Consider the following 13,071-nt stretch of genomic DNA (forward strand, 5'->3'; position numbering starts at 1 on the left):
GTCAACAATATGCTAAATAGTGCAACACAAACACTGAATACAATTTTTATTTTCAATTCATTTTAAACAGCCCTCAGGCAACCCCACGCTTTTTTGTAAGTGTTCCCCTGCTAAATGATTTAGTCTTACGAAAGACATTGAATTAAGTGCGCCTTGTCCTTTAAAGCCAGCGGGTCTGCCTCCCGTTTCCTACTGGGCCTGAAAACTGCTTGATCTCTACTTTCATCTGCACTGCAGCGCGCCACCGGGTCAGAGCTCTCCAAACACACGAGGGCGGGGAACATCTGAGACTCATCTTCAATATTTTGGGCTGTTCCCAGTTGGAGATGAGATCAAAGTACGACTACGAGCAAGTTGATGGAGACTCCGATAAGTTCTGTTAACACCTTGCTGTAGCCCGTATTGTTTGTTTTTTTATTTCCATCTAAAATTGAATGAATTTGGCAGAATTAAAAGGGATTACATTAATGCATTTTAAATGGGATTGTTTTGTTAAGTCCCAGCTACAGTTAAATGGGTCTGAGTACCTTCGAATCCGGCATTAAGCACACAAAGCTCACATTTTGTGTTACTTTATTCAGGTCAAGATACAGTAGTACATCATGTCATGTTGAATCGAAATTAAAAGCAGTCTTTTGTTATAGACAAATCAACAATCCAAGTTTATTTAAGGAAAAAATATTGAACAAGGGGAGGGAAAAAAAAAACAAGGTTTGAGGGAAATACAGGACCCCCCCATTCCAAACCCACAATAATACAATCCCACCCATAACCACCCCAACACCATAAAACATTATGCAACCTTTCGGCCGGATCCCACAAAAATTATAAACCATGCACTTTCTCTCAGGTGGTGTGATTTATAACCCATTTGATGAGCCTTGAAGCGAGGACCCATGGTGGAATGAGGATTGCGTTCTTTAAACCAATTCTTTGGTACACAAAGAATTCTAAGAGCCAACGTCAAGTGACAAATCATTAGGCACTCTTTACGGGGCAACCGAATAGCACAGCGAGCCTAAACTACAGCCAACTGACCATCATTCCACCATTTCAAGCGCATCTTAGTGGAAAGCTGGATAACAAGAGTCCTAGCACTGGGAGAGAAAGAGCCACAGCACAGAGCCAGAGGCGCTAGTTGACCGAAAGGTAAACAGCAATGACAGAGTACAGAATAATAGCGGCCATGGGCGTTGGTGGGGAGGAATGTGGCATGCATGGGTTACAGTAGCACATCAGCATGCACCACAAATGCAATCTCATCAACTTTGAGAACTACCATGAACAGTAAAAAAAGAAAAAAAGGATATAGCAGTTGTTAACGGCCTAGTTCTTTATTCATTAACCAGTTGATTCTGAACATCAATAAATATCTGGCAAGTGTTTTGTGTTGTGCCGTTGGGTGGGTAACCGCTTTAAATCGGATTTACGCCAGGGACAGAACTGTGGAGGAAGAAAGAAAAACAGCATGATCATCAGGTTTACCAGAGCGGTAAAAGCGAACATACAGGCTTGTCTCTGCTGCAGGAGGAGGGAAAACAAGCTTACCACTGATGGCCTCTTGGGCAAAATATTTGACATCCATATCTGTGTCTGTGGCCAGCTTCTCAAGCACTGGTTTCACTTCTGACTGAAGGGCACTGTAGACAAACACACCACAATCAGAGTGAGAAGCTGAAGTAGGGGCACTTTGTACACGTGATAGAGCTGTGGGAAATAGCACAGCAGTGGAAAGCAAGGACTACGCACTTGCTGTCAAGGACCGGGCCGATCTTCTGGAGGGACTTGGCCACGTTGAAGCGGACGTTGGCCACCTGGTCGTTAGACATCTTGAGGACCACCGGCAGCATCTGCTTGGTGGTGATGTCCTGGCCGCAGGCCTCCGACAGGGCCTGGAGGACAACATCACCGATGCAACACAGCTGCACATCAGCCACTGAGATACTAATGGATCACGTGACACTGATGGGCGAAACGGAGAACATAAAGAAGGTGAGCGGGCTTTAAGGGGAGGCCGGGGACTCACGTTGATGCAGAAGAGGGTGGTCATCCTGTGGAGGTAGTTGGGGTCGTTGGCCATGCCCAGCACCTTGGGGACGATGGTGTTCTGGGCCCACTCTGCTCCAAACTTCTCCACCAGCTTCATCAGGTTACAGGTGGCCGCCTCGCGGATGGCATACACTGAGGAAAGGGGACCACAGTGTGGGCGATGAGTCATCCTGCGCGAGTCAGTCACCGCGACCGTTACCAGTAAGTGGATACATTTAGCATGAAACTGATTTAGAAACTAAACACAGCTGGGCTGGAACAGGCTGTCACTAAGCAAAGGCTGACGTCACCAGGATCGAACGCCCCATTTGGATAACTTGAAAATGACACGGTGCTCAAGAGGATGCCCGAGTGGCCCTTCAGTAGAAGGGCTGGCTCTGCCGGGACGGCGCGTGACAGGTCTGCGCAGACACAGCGTGTCACTTCAGACTGTAATCAGACCGCTGCTCCACACATAGCATGGCACAGGAACAGGCTCTCAAAGAGTGGTCTGATTTGAGGGGCAGTGTTCAGATCAGAGAGGCTACACTACATCCTCCCGTTGAGAGAAGTCTGCTTAGGGGGGCTCAAATTGTCCCACCACAGCCTGAACGTAAACGTGTGAACCAGACATGTCAGCTCAATAACGCTGCCTGGTGAACTTGGCTGGGCATGGTGGATTGTTGACCCGAGGGACCGTCAGAACACTGTATTGTCCATGTATGTTTGTCCCCCCCCCCCCCACCCACCCTTGCAAGCAAGATTATGGCTTATGCAAGGGCAAAGCAGCCGTAACCCTAGATTCAGCCAAACACACAAAATTCCAAGGATGTAACCCAGCTGGTCCTTTGTCTTCTGTGTGTCTGTGTGTCTGTGTGTCTGTGTGACTGTGTGTCTGTGCGTCTGTGTGACTGTGTGTCTGTGTGTCTGTGTGTCTGTGTGTCTGTGTGTCTGTGCGTCTGTGCGTCTGTGTGTCTGTGTGTCTGTGTGTCTGTGTGTCTGTGTGGTTCTAATTGGGAAATTTGATGTGAAGAATATCTACCGAGACAGGCAGAGGTTTCTCTGAATTGTAACATTATAGCAGTGTGCACGCTTGCATGCCTATTCCCAAGTCCACAGGCAAGTGGACTATCCACAGGATAGTTTTTTATCAACTATCAAAACAAAGTCGTGAATGTGTTGTTTACTGCTTCAGAAATGCAAAGAATTTCAGATCAGATGATTTAAGTTCAGTTAAAGACTACAGTGTCTTGCAAATGCACAGACCATGGTGCATCCCATGCCAGCAGAGCAAGTGGGTTTGGACAACATGATGAAATATTATCAGACAAAGAAACACCACCAACTATGTCGTCACGCCTGTGGTTTTCTAGGTCTGGAACGAATCCATGCCATTCAAATACGGTATTGTGTTGTACGTTGGTTCTCTCCTTGCATATCTAAAGCTACTTTATGAGGACAGGACCTCAGAGAGCTGCGTCATTCACAGCACTCTAATATTGGCACGGTGAACAGACAAAGAGCTGCCGATTCTCACATCTACCATCCCGCCGAGTCTCACCATCCCCCCCCCCCCCCCCCCATTAAACCCTTCATAGAGACGCACGATACCCGGGTATGTACGGATGACATCAGCAGTCGTGGCGTGGCTAACATAAGCCGGCTGTGAGTGACACATAAAAATCAACCCACAGGGATGATCATAAAGGACAGAAACGCAGGGTGTCTTACCGTGATCGATGAGCCAGGCCATGCACAGAGTGTTGAGCTTCTCGTCAAAGAACTCCACTCCCTGCAACACAGCGAACAGATCACTACCACCTCGTCCAGCAGGTCAACCGTACTCCCAGTGTCGGGGACAGGAGCACTTGGCACGTGACGGTGCTCGACTCACCAGCTGCCCCGCCAACAGGGGCATGTACTCGATGATGGCCAGGCGGACCCTCCACTTGGCGTCCTCGGCCAGCTCCACGATGGCGGGAAGCAGGGACTGGGACAGCTGGCGAATGCCGATCACCTCGTTGACGCAGTCCAGGTTGGAGATGATGTTCAGGCGCACCTCAGGGCACTGGACAAGGACACACAGGGATGAGTAGGGAGACTCACACCGGGCACTGATAAACCCAAATAAAAACAATTGCTGGCCACGGAAACAAACAACTTAATGAAGAAAATAAGTGTTGAAATTGGGGTAGAACTTGTGTACTATAACACTGTAGTAATTTATTAGCAATTAGCACGAAGCCCGGCTCAAACAAAGTGGCTTGGATACACTTTGAGCGTGTACATCCCCTTGGCCTTATGTTTCCCATACATTTGGAACGGGAAGTAACAATGACAACTGCCAAACAGATTGTGTTATTCCACCCCAGCCAGAACGCTGATTCACGGCCTGAGAACGGGCGCATTAGCTTGACACTTGATGGAAAGCTTGTTAAGCAAGTAGAACAAGCATGCCATGAGATCTGGCACAGGCACAGTCGCCCTGGTACGACCAACAAGATGAGCAGTGGATTTGTTTAACAAACACTGAAAATGTTAATTATTCATGCTCTCCATCATCGACATCTTCTGATGTCTGTACCTTGAATTTGCAACACGGTTCGCGCACTGTAATCGCGTTAGTAACGCACCGATGATCTGTTTGGTGCTTTGAAGAAAACGGGCCATCTTTAAATAGGGCTTCAGAGACGTTGAAGACACGTTTACTTAAAGAGCCAGTGAGTGAACCCACCGTTTCAGAGGGATTTCAAACAGATTTAAAAAAAAGAAAAAAAGAAAGTGATTTGGGGGGGAATAACCCCACCTGCGTTCGCAGCAGAGTGGAAAGTCCACATTGTGTTTTGGGAAGAACGGCAAAAACATGGGATTTTATTACAGTTAGTGATACAATGGCCTAGATTACTATGTTGACAATCAGCACCACTGACTCTTTAAGTCAATCTCGGAAGGAGCTTGAGAGGCCGTTTCCAAGGACATGGTAGGGGGATGTTAATGAGACATGATTGGGACGTGCAAACAGTATTACGGGTTTGTCGTAACTCGTAAGTGTAAGCCATAATGCAGTCAGTATACAGCTGTCTGCCACCAAATACCAAAAAAACATCTGCGGCATAACACAATAAAACGCTACTTATATACTGATACATGCAGGTGTGCCATAAACCTTGACATGTACGCAAATAGGGCCTTGAGTAAGCCTGTTAGAAGATCTTAACAGTCTTTATCCACTGTAATGGACACGGCTTCCGTTGCAATCTACTTATACTGCCGACAGACCAACTGACGTCCTTGGTGACTCATCTTCCCTTCCAGGCCAGGTAGGAGAGACGTGCATCTGAGAACTGTGGCTCAACAGCATTAAGGAGAGCCGGCCAGGCCAAAATGTCTACTCTTGCGTGAGGCTGCTCAGATCACACGGTTGGCCTGATACCAGATGACGCCAAAAGCACGTAACGGAGGCCAGCGAAGGTAGAGATCTCTCCGTTTACCTCGTCCTTGAGCTGAGCCAGGAACAGGGGCAGTAAGTGTTCGACGGTGTTGTCCTTCCCCAGGATGGTGGAGAGGCCCATGATGACGGAGGCAAGGGCGGACTTGACGTGCTGGTTGGTGTCAGACACGAGTTCCTGGTGGGAGGAGAAGGTAGAGAGGGACCAGTCAGAGAGTGACTCACCACCGTCCTCCCGATTCATTTCAGCTTTCACCAATACAAACACAGCAACAGGTCTTACGATGAAGCGGGGTCTACTCCATATCTTGGGGTTGAAGTTCCAAATTTAATACATTTAACTGAACACGGTTGATGCGGGCAGGAAAGAGGGCGCGGTTGTCAGCGAGAGGCGATACTCCAATCTAGCCTCAACAATATGAGATCATGTGTATCAGAGAGTTGCTCTCGTGTATTGTTAGTCCCCATCAACACTATGGCTCCCATCCAAGTTATTTGTGATGGAAATGGATCTGGTCGATATTCACCAACATGGCGCATATGAACCTTTAGTTTACAGCAGCATATGTACTGGTGCTAGATGAAGACCTGCAGCCAGTTGACGTTCTGGTCACAGTGGCAAGGCAGGCGTCTACAATATCATTTTTAATTCCATTGGCTGCATATAACAACGATATGGATCCAATGGAATTAAAACCATTACCAAGGCTGTCTAAATGCATGCTCACTCTTCAGTCCATACTCAAATTCTAGTCATTCTAAAAACTGTCAGCAGATTGTGACAATATTGGCTGAAAAAGCTACGTTAGTACATTAATGAGAAGCATGTTGTGTATTAAATCGAACGTATAAATCAAAGTAAAGTTAAATATTAAAAGAAGATTAAAAAAATAAACGGCTTGAACAAAAGAAATATTTACTGGCAATGCCCTTAAGGATTCTGATCAGATGTTAATTGCTCTGGGTGAAATACTTTAACAAACAGTGCCACCTGTTGTTCACACGGCCAACTGCAGCATTGGACATTCTGCCTTTCATGAAGGGGCATGACAAGAACCCATGACTGTCACAACGCCTCAAGGAAGAGCTATATTCATTTGCGCTCCATTTGTGTTTGAGTCATAAATCCAAGAGAGGTTTGCCGCACATGATTGTCTGAGTGGGGCAGCAGCTCTTGAGACGGTGTGAACCGTATAAGGCCTTTACCTTGACGCATGGCAGAATGTGAGTCATGATGATCTGCTCACGACTGTCCTCTGGAAGATTCTCACAGAATTCTGAAAATAAATTGTGTTAAAGTAAGTTACATCGTGAGCCTCAAATATTTACAGAAATCAGCAGACAATGTGTTTATATTGGTATGTTGTTGGAAAAAACAAAACAAGGTTGTTTGGCCTTTTTTGAGGCCAAACAACATTTTGGTCGATTAACTTATTTTCTTTATTAATGAACAAAGAAAAACTTAGAAAAATCATTACAGTGCGGGTGCTCCAACATGTAAAAGCACCTTTGACTTTGTTGGCTGCTGCCGCGCGGACCTCAGCTTCACAATCCTTCAGAAGGTTCTGGAAGGCCGGGACCAGATCGTTCTTGGTGATCTCCGGGCCGACCGCTTTCTGAAGCTGAATTCAAAGAGATAACCGCAGTCAACAACCAAATGGAGCACATCACATGAGGATCTAAAACAGTGATCGACCAATATATCGGCCAGCCGATATTATCGGCCGATATTTGCTTTTTTTAACGTTTATCGTATCGGCCAATATTTTTTTCAGTATCGCCCAATGTTTTTTTTTTGCCATGATTTACAGACAGTTCAATAAATGTTCATTTCTTTTAAATTGAGACATTTGTAACATTTGTTATCATCATTGTGTAATATTTTTGATGTAAATTGAGGGAGGCTTAGCCTGGAAATCCAGACCCACATCTAGAAAGCTGTAGGGTCTGGCAACGAGTAACGAAAATGCCCCAACTCGAGAGGCGGCACCAAGCATGCATTTGAAAATATCACTGGATAACTCTACGACTAATCAGAAAAATACAAGGGATGACGTATCCAGACCAGTGGAGCTAACCAATAGATAAGACTCTTAGCGTATGCGGTCGGTAAAACAGCAACGCTTTTTGCCCGCCTAGATTGATACATCGATGTGATTGATTAATGTTCTGGGCCAGGGGAGGCCCAGAATATACACGAGTATAATGCTCGTTCCAAGAGTGACTCGCTGAGCAAATTCAAATTGTGCTCTTGCGAGAACTCTGCATTTCTAAGGTATTATCGGCTCAAGAAAATCAGTATCGGCGTATCGGTTACCAGCTACGGCTTCGGTCAATCCCTAATCTAGAAATGTGCTGGAACTGGGAAAGTCTGAAATAATATCAGTAAAAACCATTATACCTCGAAAGCCTGACAACGAAGGGATTTGATTATAAAATAAGTCTCAACTAGGTTAAATTTATAAGAAGTCTTCCAAATTGAGGCCAGTCCAGCTACTGAAACCGTGGGAGGTTTTGTCTGCGCCAAAAACATTTTATTCTCGTTTCTCAGAGTCAGAAGCGTGCCAATATTTGGACAAAAAATATCTGCTGAAAACATGCATAAGCACACCATGGGCTTCCTGTCCATTCATGCTTGAGGAAGTCATTTCAAAAAGTTGCTTCAAGTTATTTGGCTGCTTTGTAGGGCTGGGTATTGGCTGGTACCTCACAATTCAATTAGATTCTTTAGGTCTTGATTCGATATCGATTAGATTCAATATTGATCAAATTGCTTCGATATCGATTCAATAACACGTGCAGATGACAAAAACATCTAAATATTATTTAGAATTAACCATTTCAAAATGAATTAACCATTTTATTGTTCTCTAACTAGCAACAAGGGAATACACCAATGTATAGTATTGTTCCTGAGCTAAACTTCAGGCATAATAGTAATAATCATAACATGGACAAATGTAAAAGGGCATGTACATTTACGCATACTCGCTTCTAGATTAAAATGACTGAGTAAGCTTCATCTTTTTTTGGAAATAAATCGATTTCAAAAATATTCTGAATCGAAATTGAATCGAGAACAAATAAATTGCAGTGCATTGATGAATCGATATTTTTACCCAGCCCTACTCCTTGGGTATACAAGTATCTGTCGTTAGCAAAACTACCATAATCTTCGGTGGACTTGAATTTGACTCCCAACGTATTATGAATATTTAGATTCATGATTAAGGTGAACCCATATGTGAGCATGTTTTTAAGTGGTCCTGAACAGGTATTGTTCAATTATGCGAGCAACATTTTTGTTGAGGTATGCATTCTTTTCGGGGTAGAGTCTCACCACGGGGGGGGGGTAGAGTCTAAACTAATGCAGCGGGCCAATGACCAGTTAGCCAAATTACGCAGTTAACTCCCACACTGGTTGGTTAACAATTGTTAACAATGACAGAAAGAAAAGAAAACGGACCTCTGAGAACTTGTCAGCCACCATGTAGCGGACCCTCCAGGACTTGTCCTCAGCTGCCTGGCGCAGCGTGGGCATGACCAGGGTCTCCAGATCCTCCTGAGGCAGCAGGGTGGCGATGCTCACACAGGCCTCCACCGCCAGCAGACGCACTGAGTCCTGATTGGAGGAAGCAATGTAGTCAATTAAACCTTTTTGGGGTAAAACATGCCAGCAATAAAAGCTCCAGGGTTGAGTTTGGGTCAGGGGAATAATAGTTCAAAAGCAGAGGCTCACGTACCTGCTCGTCGGAGGCCAGAGCGGTGAAGAGGGAAATGATGTCACTCTTGACATAATCCAGCTCCAAGACCTTTGCAAACTCCCCCAGTTTGGAGGCAGCAGCACGACGCACCATGGGAGTGTCATCAGAACACAAAGTACGGAAGTGCCTACGGAGACAACCAGACACTGATTTAACAAAAGGATGGAAAACAACGCGCTGTTGGAGCTATTGCACATTCAAATAAGACAAAGCATCCATCTCAAAGGGTTTCATAGCAAGCACTTTGTTTTACATATTGCGAGAAATCCACTTACTGGCGAATCTCAGCCTTGACGGTGCTGGAGACTCGGGGATAGCACACGCTGAAGAGACCGCAGGCGGACGTACGGGAGGTGAACCAGTCACCGCTAGCCAGCCGCTTCACCAGGGGCTCAAAGTGGACCTCCAGGTCAACCGGAGAGTGCTCCTGAGATATCTTGCGCAGTGACTCCACGGCCTTGTCTCGCACCACCGTCTCCTCTACTGTGGCCAGACTCTCCAATGGAGGCTGCAGTGACACAAGCATTATGCGATTACAGCAAGCAGACTTCAAGCTCCCGTTTTCAGATGTGCACGTCAGTTTACTCAGGAGTCCTATGGTTGTGATAAAATGTGCACATCAGACCGATGTGTGTAGCTATAATCTTGGACTTCCCTCCCAGGGTCAAAAGTGTTACGTTTTGTTGTCAGAACTCACCAGGAGACAGTGGACATACTCTGGCCCGCCGACCAGCATAGTGAAGTTTCCAAGCTGCTCGGCAAGGGCCAGGAGCACCTCATCTTCGTCATAGATGGTATCTAAAGATGGACAGCAAAGTAGATTTGTATCTCACATTCACACATAAATTCCAACAGCTCAGCGACTTGTTAACAGGGAAATAAAACGTTACAGAAATATGTTTGTGAGAAACCATGTGGTTTTAAATGCAGAAGGATTGCAGGTCAAACTTGTTGGATAAGGTGGGACATGTTGGGTGAGGTCTAACATGTTGGGTGAGGTCTAACATGTTGGGTGAGGTCTAACATGTTGGCTACGGTTTAGTCTCAAAAATCAGACATTCGATTGTCATGACTCGTTTCAGTGTTAACAGGGAATCAAAATCGCCTGACGCAGATCCATACGTGACATACAAACGATTCGAAGGTGCCAAAAATTAGGTGCCTAGAGCTTTGGGAAGACGAACAAAACAATGTGTCGGGAGACACAGACAAAATATCTGAAGGTTTAAAATCAAGGCCATGTAGTTGGCTGGCCACTGTAGAAGATTGTCCCTAAAGATTGAGTTTCTCTCTGTCCGGATGAATATCTCCGTAACAAGCTCCAAAATAACGTAAGAATGCACATTTTGGACATGGAGGAAAATGCTAGACATGTTTGATCCTGTTGGATGACGACTAAAGTGTTGAATGAGCTTAATCATGTATAAAGATAGGTATACATTGATACCTGTCAGGAAGGGGAGCAACTCAGTGCGGGTCCTCTCTACTCCAAGAGCCAAGGCGATGGTGGACAGCTTCTTAATGCTGTTGAGTCGTAACTGACGGAATATCAAAGAATTACGTTAAGATTCATCATGTTACTCTGGGTTCTGGGTACAAAATAACAGTGACCAGAGTTTATAATCTATTCGTTGTTTATTATTTACAGCGGTAGGCTCTCGTCTAGTTAAGGTGGAGTCAACCCTACACATACTTTGTGTCGAGGGCAGGCATGCACGACTTTAAATATACAGAAAACACACATCAATATAAACATTATGGATAAGGGCTGATCTATAAGTGTATCAAACACGTTCAGACTCATACTAACAGGTCTGACCCTATACTAGGGCCCTGGGACCTGGTTATGTCTCCTCGGTTAGCAACACTGATAGCAGCCCTTGCTAACAGCGCTACAGACCTACAGATAAATACAACAGCTCAGTATTTATACACCAAGACGAGAGCACGCAGGAGATATTTCACATGTATACACAACACAGACCGCTGTGTAGGCAACATATAGGAATTTATGAGACTATGTGCTGCTAATGGAGCAGTGAGCCCTCAGCAAGGCGGAGTCGCCCGGCTGAGCATCGCGTCGGGCCTCTGCTGCAGCAGCAGCTAACGTTAGCATGCACTAGCTCACTTAGCACAAAACGCACGAACCACATCACAGACAATGCCCAATGTTCCACAGATATATGTCCTTGATAATTCAGCAGAGTATTACCTGGACATCTTCATTTCTCAGCTCGTCGATGAGCACCGCGATAGGGTACAGAGAGTCGTCTCCGTCTGCTCCAGCCATTTTGGATGTGCTGAGTGTAATCGAATGGCGCTCCTGCTTCACTACGGGCTTCGTTTTAAAGTACGCGAGAGTTGAAGACGAGATCTGAATCTACCAGGTCGGTCAAAATGGCAGCGCAGCAACAGCATCAGGGTGTAGGAGCGGTTCCGCCGACCGGGATGCAGCAAGCTGCGTCTATACAGCAACAACTTAGTCAACAACAAGACGTGGACCCGGTCCAGAGGTTCAAGATGTTGATCCCGCAGCTGAAGGAGAGCCTGCAGGTAACCTGTGGGGGTCAACCCTGATCACACACTGATGGGGTCCGGAGTGCTCAGACAGTGTTAGCTTTTGATTGCATGCTAATCGATGTGTCGATTGAACAAATTGGTGTCTGCTCTTACTTTCAGTTTGTCATGAGGATCGCGTCTTCGAATTTGGGACACAACATGGCAATTGATAATGGGACGTATGTATTCTTCCTTAAACGCATTGCATAGGTGAAAGCATAGTGATGGTCAAAGCCACAATGCTTTCACTTGCCAGGATTTAATGCATTTATAACAGCGCTATTGTTTTTCTTTTAAACCATTTTAGAAAAACCAACGATCTCCCCGCACAACGCTTTGACAAAAGTCTGGAGGAGTTTTATGCCCTTTGTGATCAACTTGAACTCTGCCTGGTACGTGTACACGCACACGCACACGCACACGCACACGCACACACACACACACACACACACACACACACACACACACACACACACACACAAATCCACTCACTGTCATGGTCAAAAGGGAATCTAATAACCATTTATATTGTTTCTACACAGCGGCTGGCCTACGAGTGCCTCTCCCAGAGTATAGACAGTGCTAAACACTCCCCCAACCTGGTCCCCACAGCCACCAAGCCCGACACGGTGCAGAACGAGTCACTGTCGTACTCCCAGTACCTTGGCATGATCAAGTCTCAGATCTCTTGTGCCAAAGACATCCACAACGCTCTGCTGGAATGCTCTAAGAAGATCGCAGGAAAGGGACAGCCACAAGGGATCATGCAGTAGTCTACACTATGATGCTCCTTCTCAACTTCATCACCTCATCACAGTTGGTCGAGTGAAGAACAGATACTTTTTTTTTTTTTTTTTACATTGGATCAAAGGCTATCTGGAAGTATTGAGATTGAGATTCCTCCATGTCCAGGCCTACCATGCCTTTGTTTTGTTTTTGTAAGTTATATGGTTGTTTTATGTGTAAAGTATAATTTCCAAAGATGACCAGCAGGTGGTAGCAGTACCGTTTACTTTGCTACTTGCATTGCAACTCGTCTAAATCTTTTGTAGAAGCACCTTTGTATGAATAAAACCTGATTGGGATTTCTACAAGTTATTTTTCAATGGTGTATCCTATTGAAAGTTATATTTAGGCCTAAACCTTATATTCTGACTAGGTAGTTTGCCTCTCACTATGGTGCAATTATCTTAACTATATTTTTGCTGATGTATGAATAATGTCTCTCAAAATTAAGTTAATTAAGTCAAAACTGCATCATCCTGGGGACAT

At 45.4% G+C, this 13,071-nt stretch overlaps 2 protein-coding genes across 2 annotated transcripts; one reads left to right on the top strand and one right to left on the bottom strand.

Moving 5' to 3' along the window:
• Positions 1-556: 556 nt before the first annotated feature.
• Positions 557-11,739, bottom strand: ppp2r1bb (protein phosphatase 2, regulatory subunit A, beta b). Its single transcript, XM_030380495.1, has 15 exons — positions 11,453-11,739; positions 10,688-10,778; positions 9,938-10,038; positions 9,516-9,748; positions 9,220-9,367; positions 8,943-9,098; positions 6,984-7,098; positions 6,683-6,753; positions 5,520-5,654; positions 3,923-4,096; positions 3,760-3,820; positions 2,027-2,181; positions 1,750-1,892; positions 1,549-1,640; positions 557-1,443 (listed from the first exon to the last, which is right to left on the bottom strand). The coding sequence occupies exons 1-15, from the start codon at positions 11,528-11,530 to the stop codon at positions 1,427-1,429; spliced, it is 1,770 nt and encodes a 589-aa protein (XP_030236355.1). The 5' UTR covers positions 11,531-11,739; the 3' UTR covers positions 557-1,426.
• Positions 11,606-12,897, top strand: med29 (mediator complex subunit 29). The gene is made up of 4 exons (XM_030380500.1): positions 11,606-11,793; positions 11,920-11,978; positions 12,107-12,191; positions 12,342-12,897. Exons 1-4 carry the CDS (start codon positions 11,638-11,640, stop codon positions 12,570-12,572), a joined length of 531 nt encoding a protein of 176 aa, XP_030236360.1. The 5' UTR covers positions 11,606-11,637; the 3' UTR covers positions 12,573-12,897.
• Positions 12,898-13,071: the final 174 nt, after the last annotated feature.

The sequence above is a fragment of the Gadus morhua genome, chromosome 16 (assembly GCF_902167405.1).
Source record: "Gadus morhua chromosome 16, gadMor3.0, whole genome shotgun sequence".
Lineage (NCBI taxonomy): Eukaryota > Metazoa > Chordata > Actinopteri > Gadiformes > Gadidae > Gadus > Gadus morhua.

What these genes read in the sequence shown, in the direction of transcription:
- ppp2r1bb (XM_030380495.1), bottom strand. Translation starts at nt 11,530, where the DNA reads ATGGCTGGAGCAGACGGAGACGACTCTCTGTACCCTATCGCGGTGCTC. An exon ending in AGCAGCCAACAAAGTCAAAG is followed by an intron (nt 6,754 to 6,983) that starts GTGCTTTTACAT and finishes ATTTATTTTCAG; the next exon opens with AATTCTGTGAGAATCTTCCA. An exon ending in CCACCCTCTTCTGCATCAAC is followed by an intron (nt 1,893 to 2,026) that starts GTGAGTCCCCGG and finishes GTTGTCCTCCAG; the next exon opens with GCCCTGTCGGAGGCCTGCGG.
- med29 (XM_030380500.1), top strand. Translation starts at nt 11,638, where the DNA reads ATGGCAGCGCAGCAACAGCATCAGGGTGTAGGAGCGGTTCCGCCGACC. An exon ending in AGCTGAAGGAGAGCCTGCAG is followed by an intron (nt 11,794 to 11,919) that starts GTAACCTGTGGG and finishes TCTTACTTTCAG; the next exon opens with TTTGTCATGAGGATCGCGTC. An exon ending in ATCAACTTGAACTCTGCCTG is followed by an intron (nt 12,192 to 12,341) that starts GTACGTGTACAC and finishes GTTTCTACACAG; the next exon opens with CGGCTGGCCTACGAGTGCCT.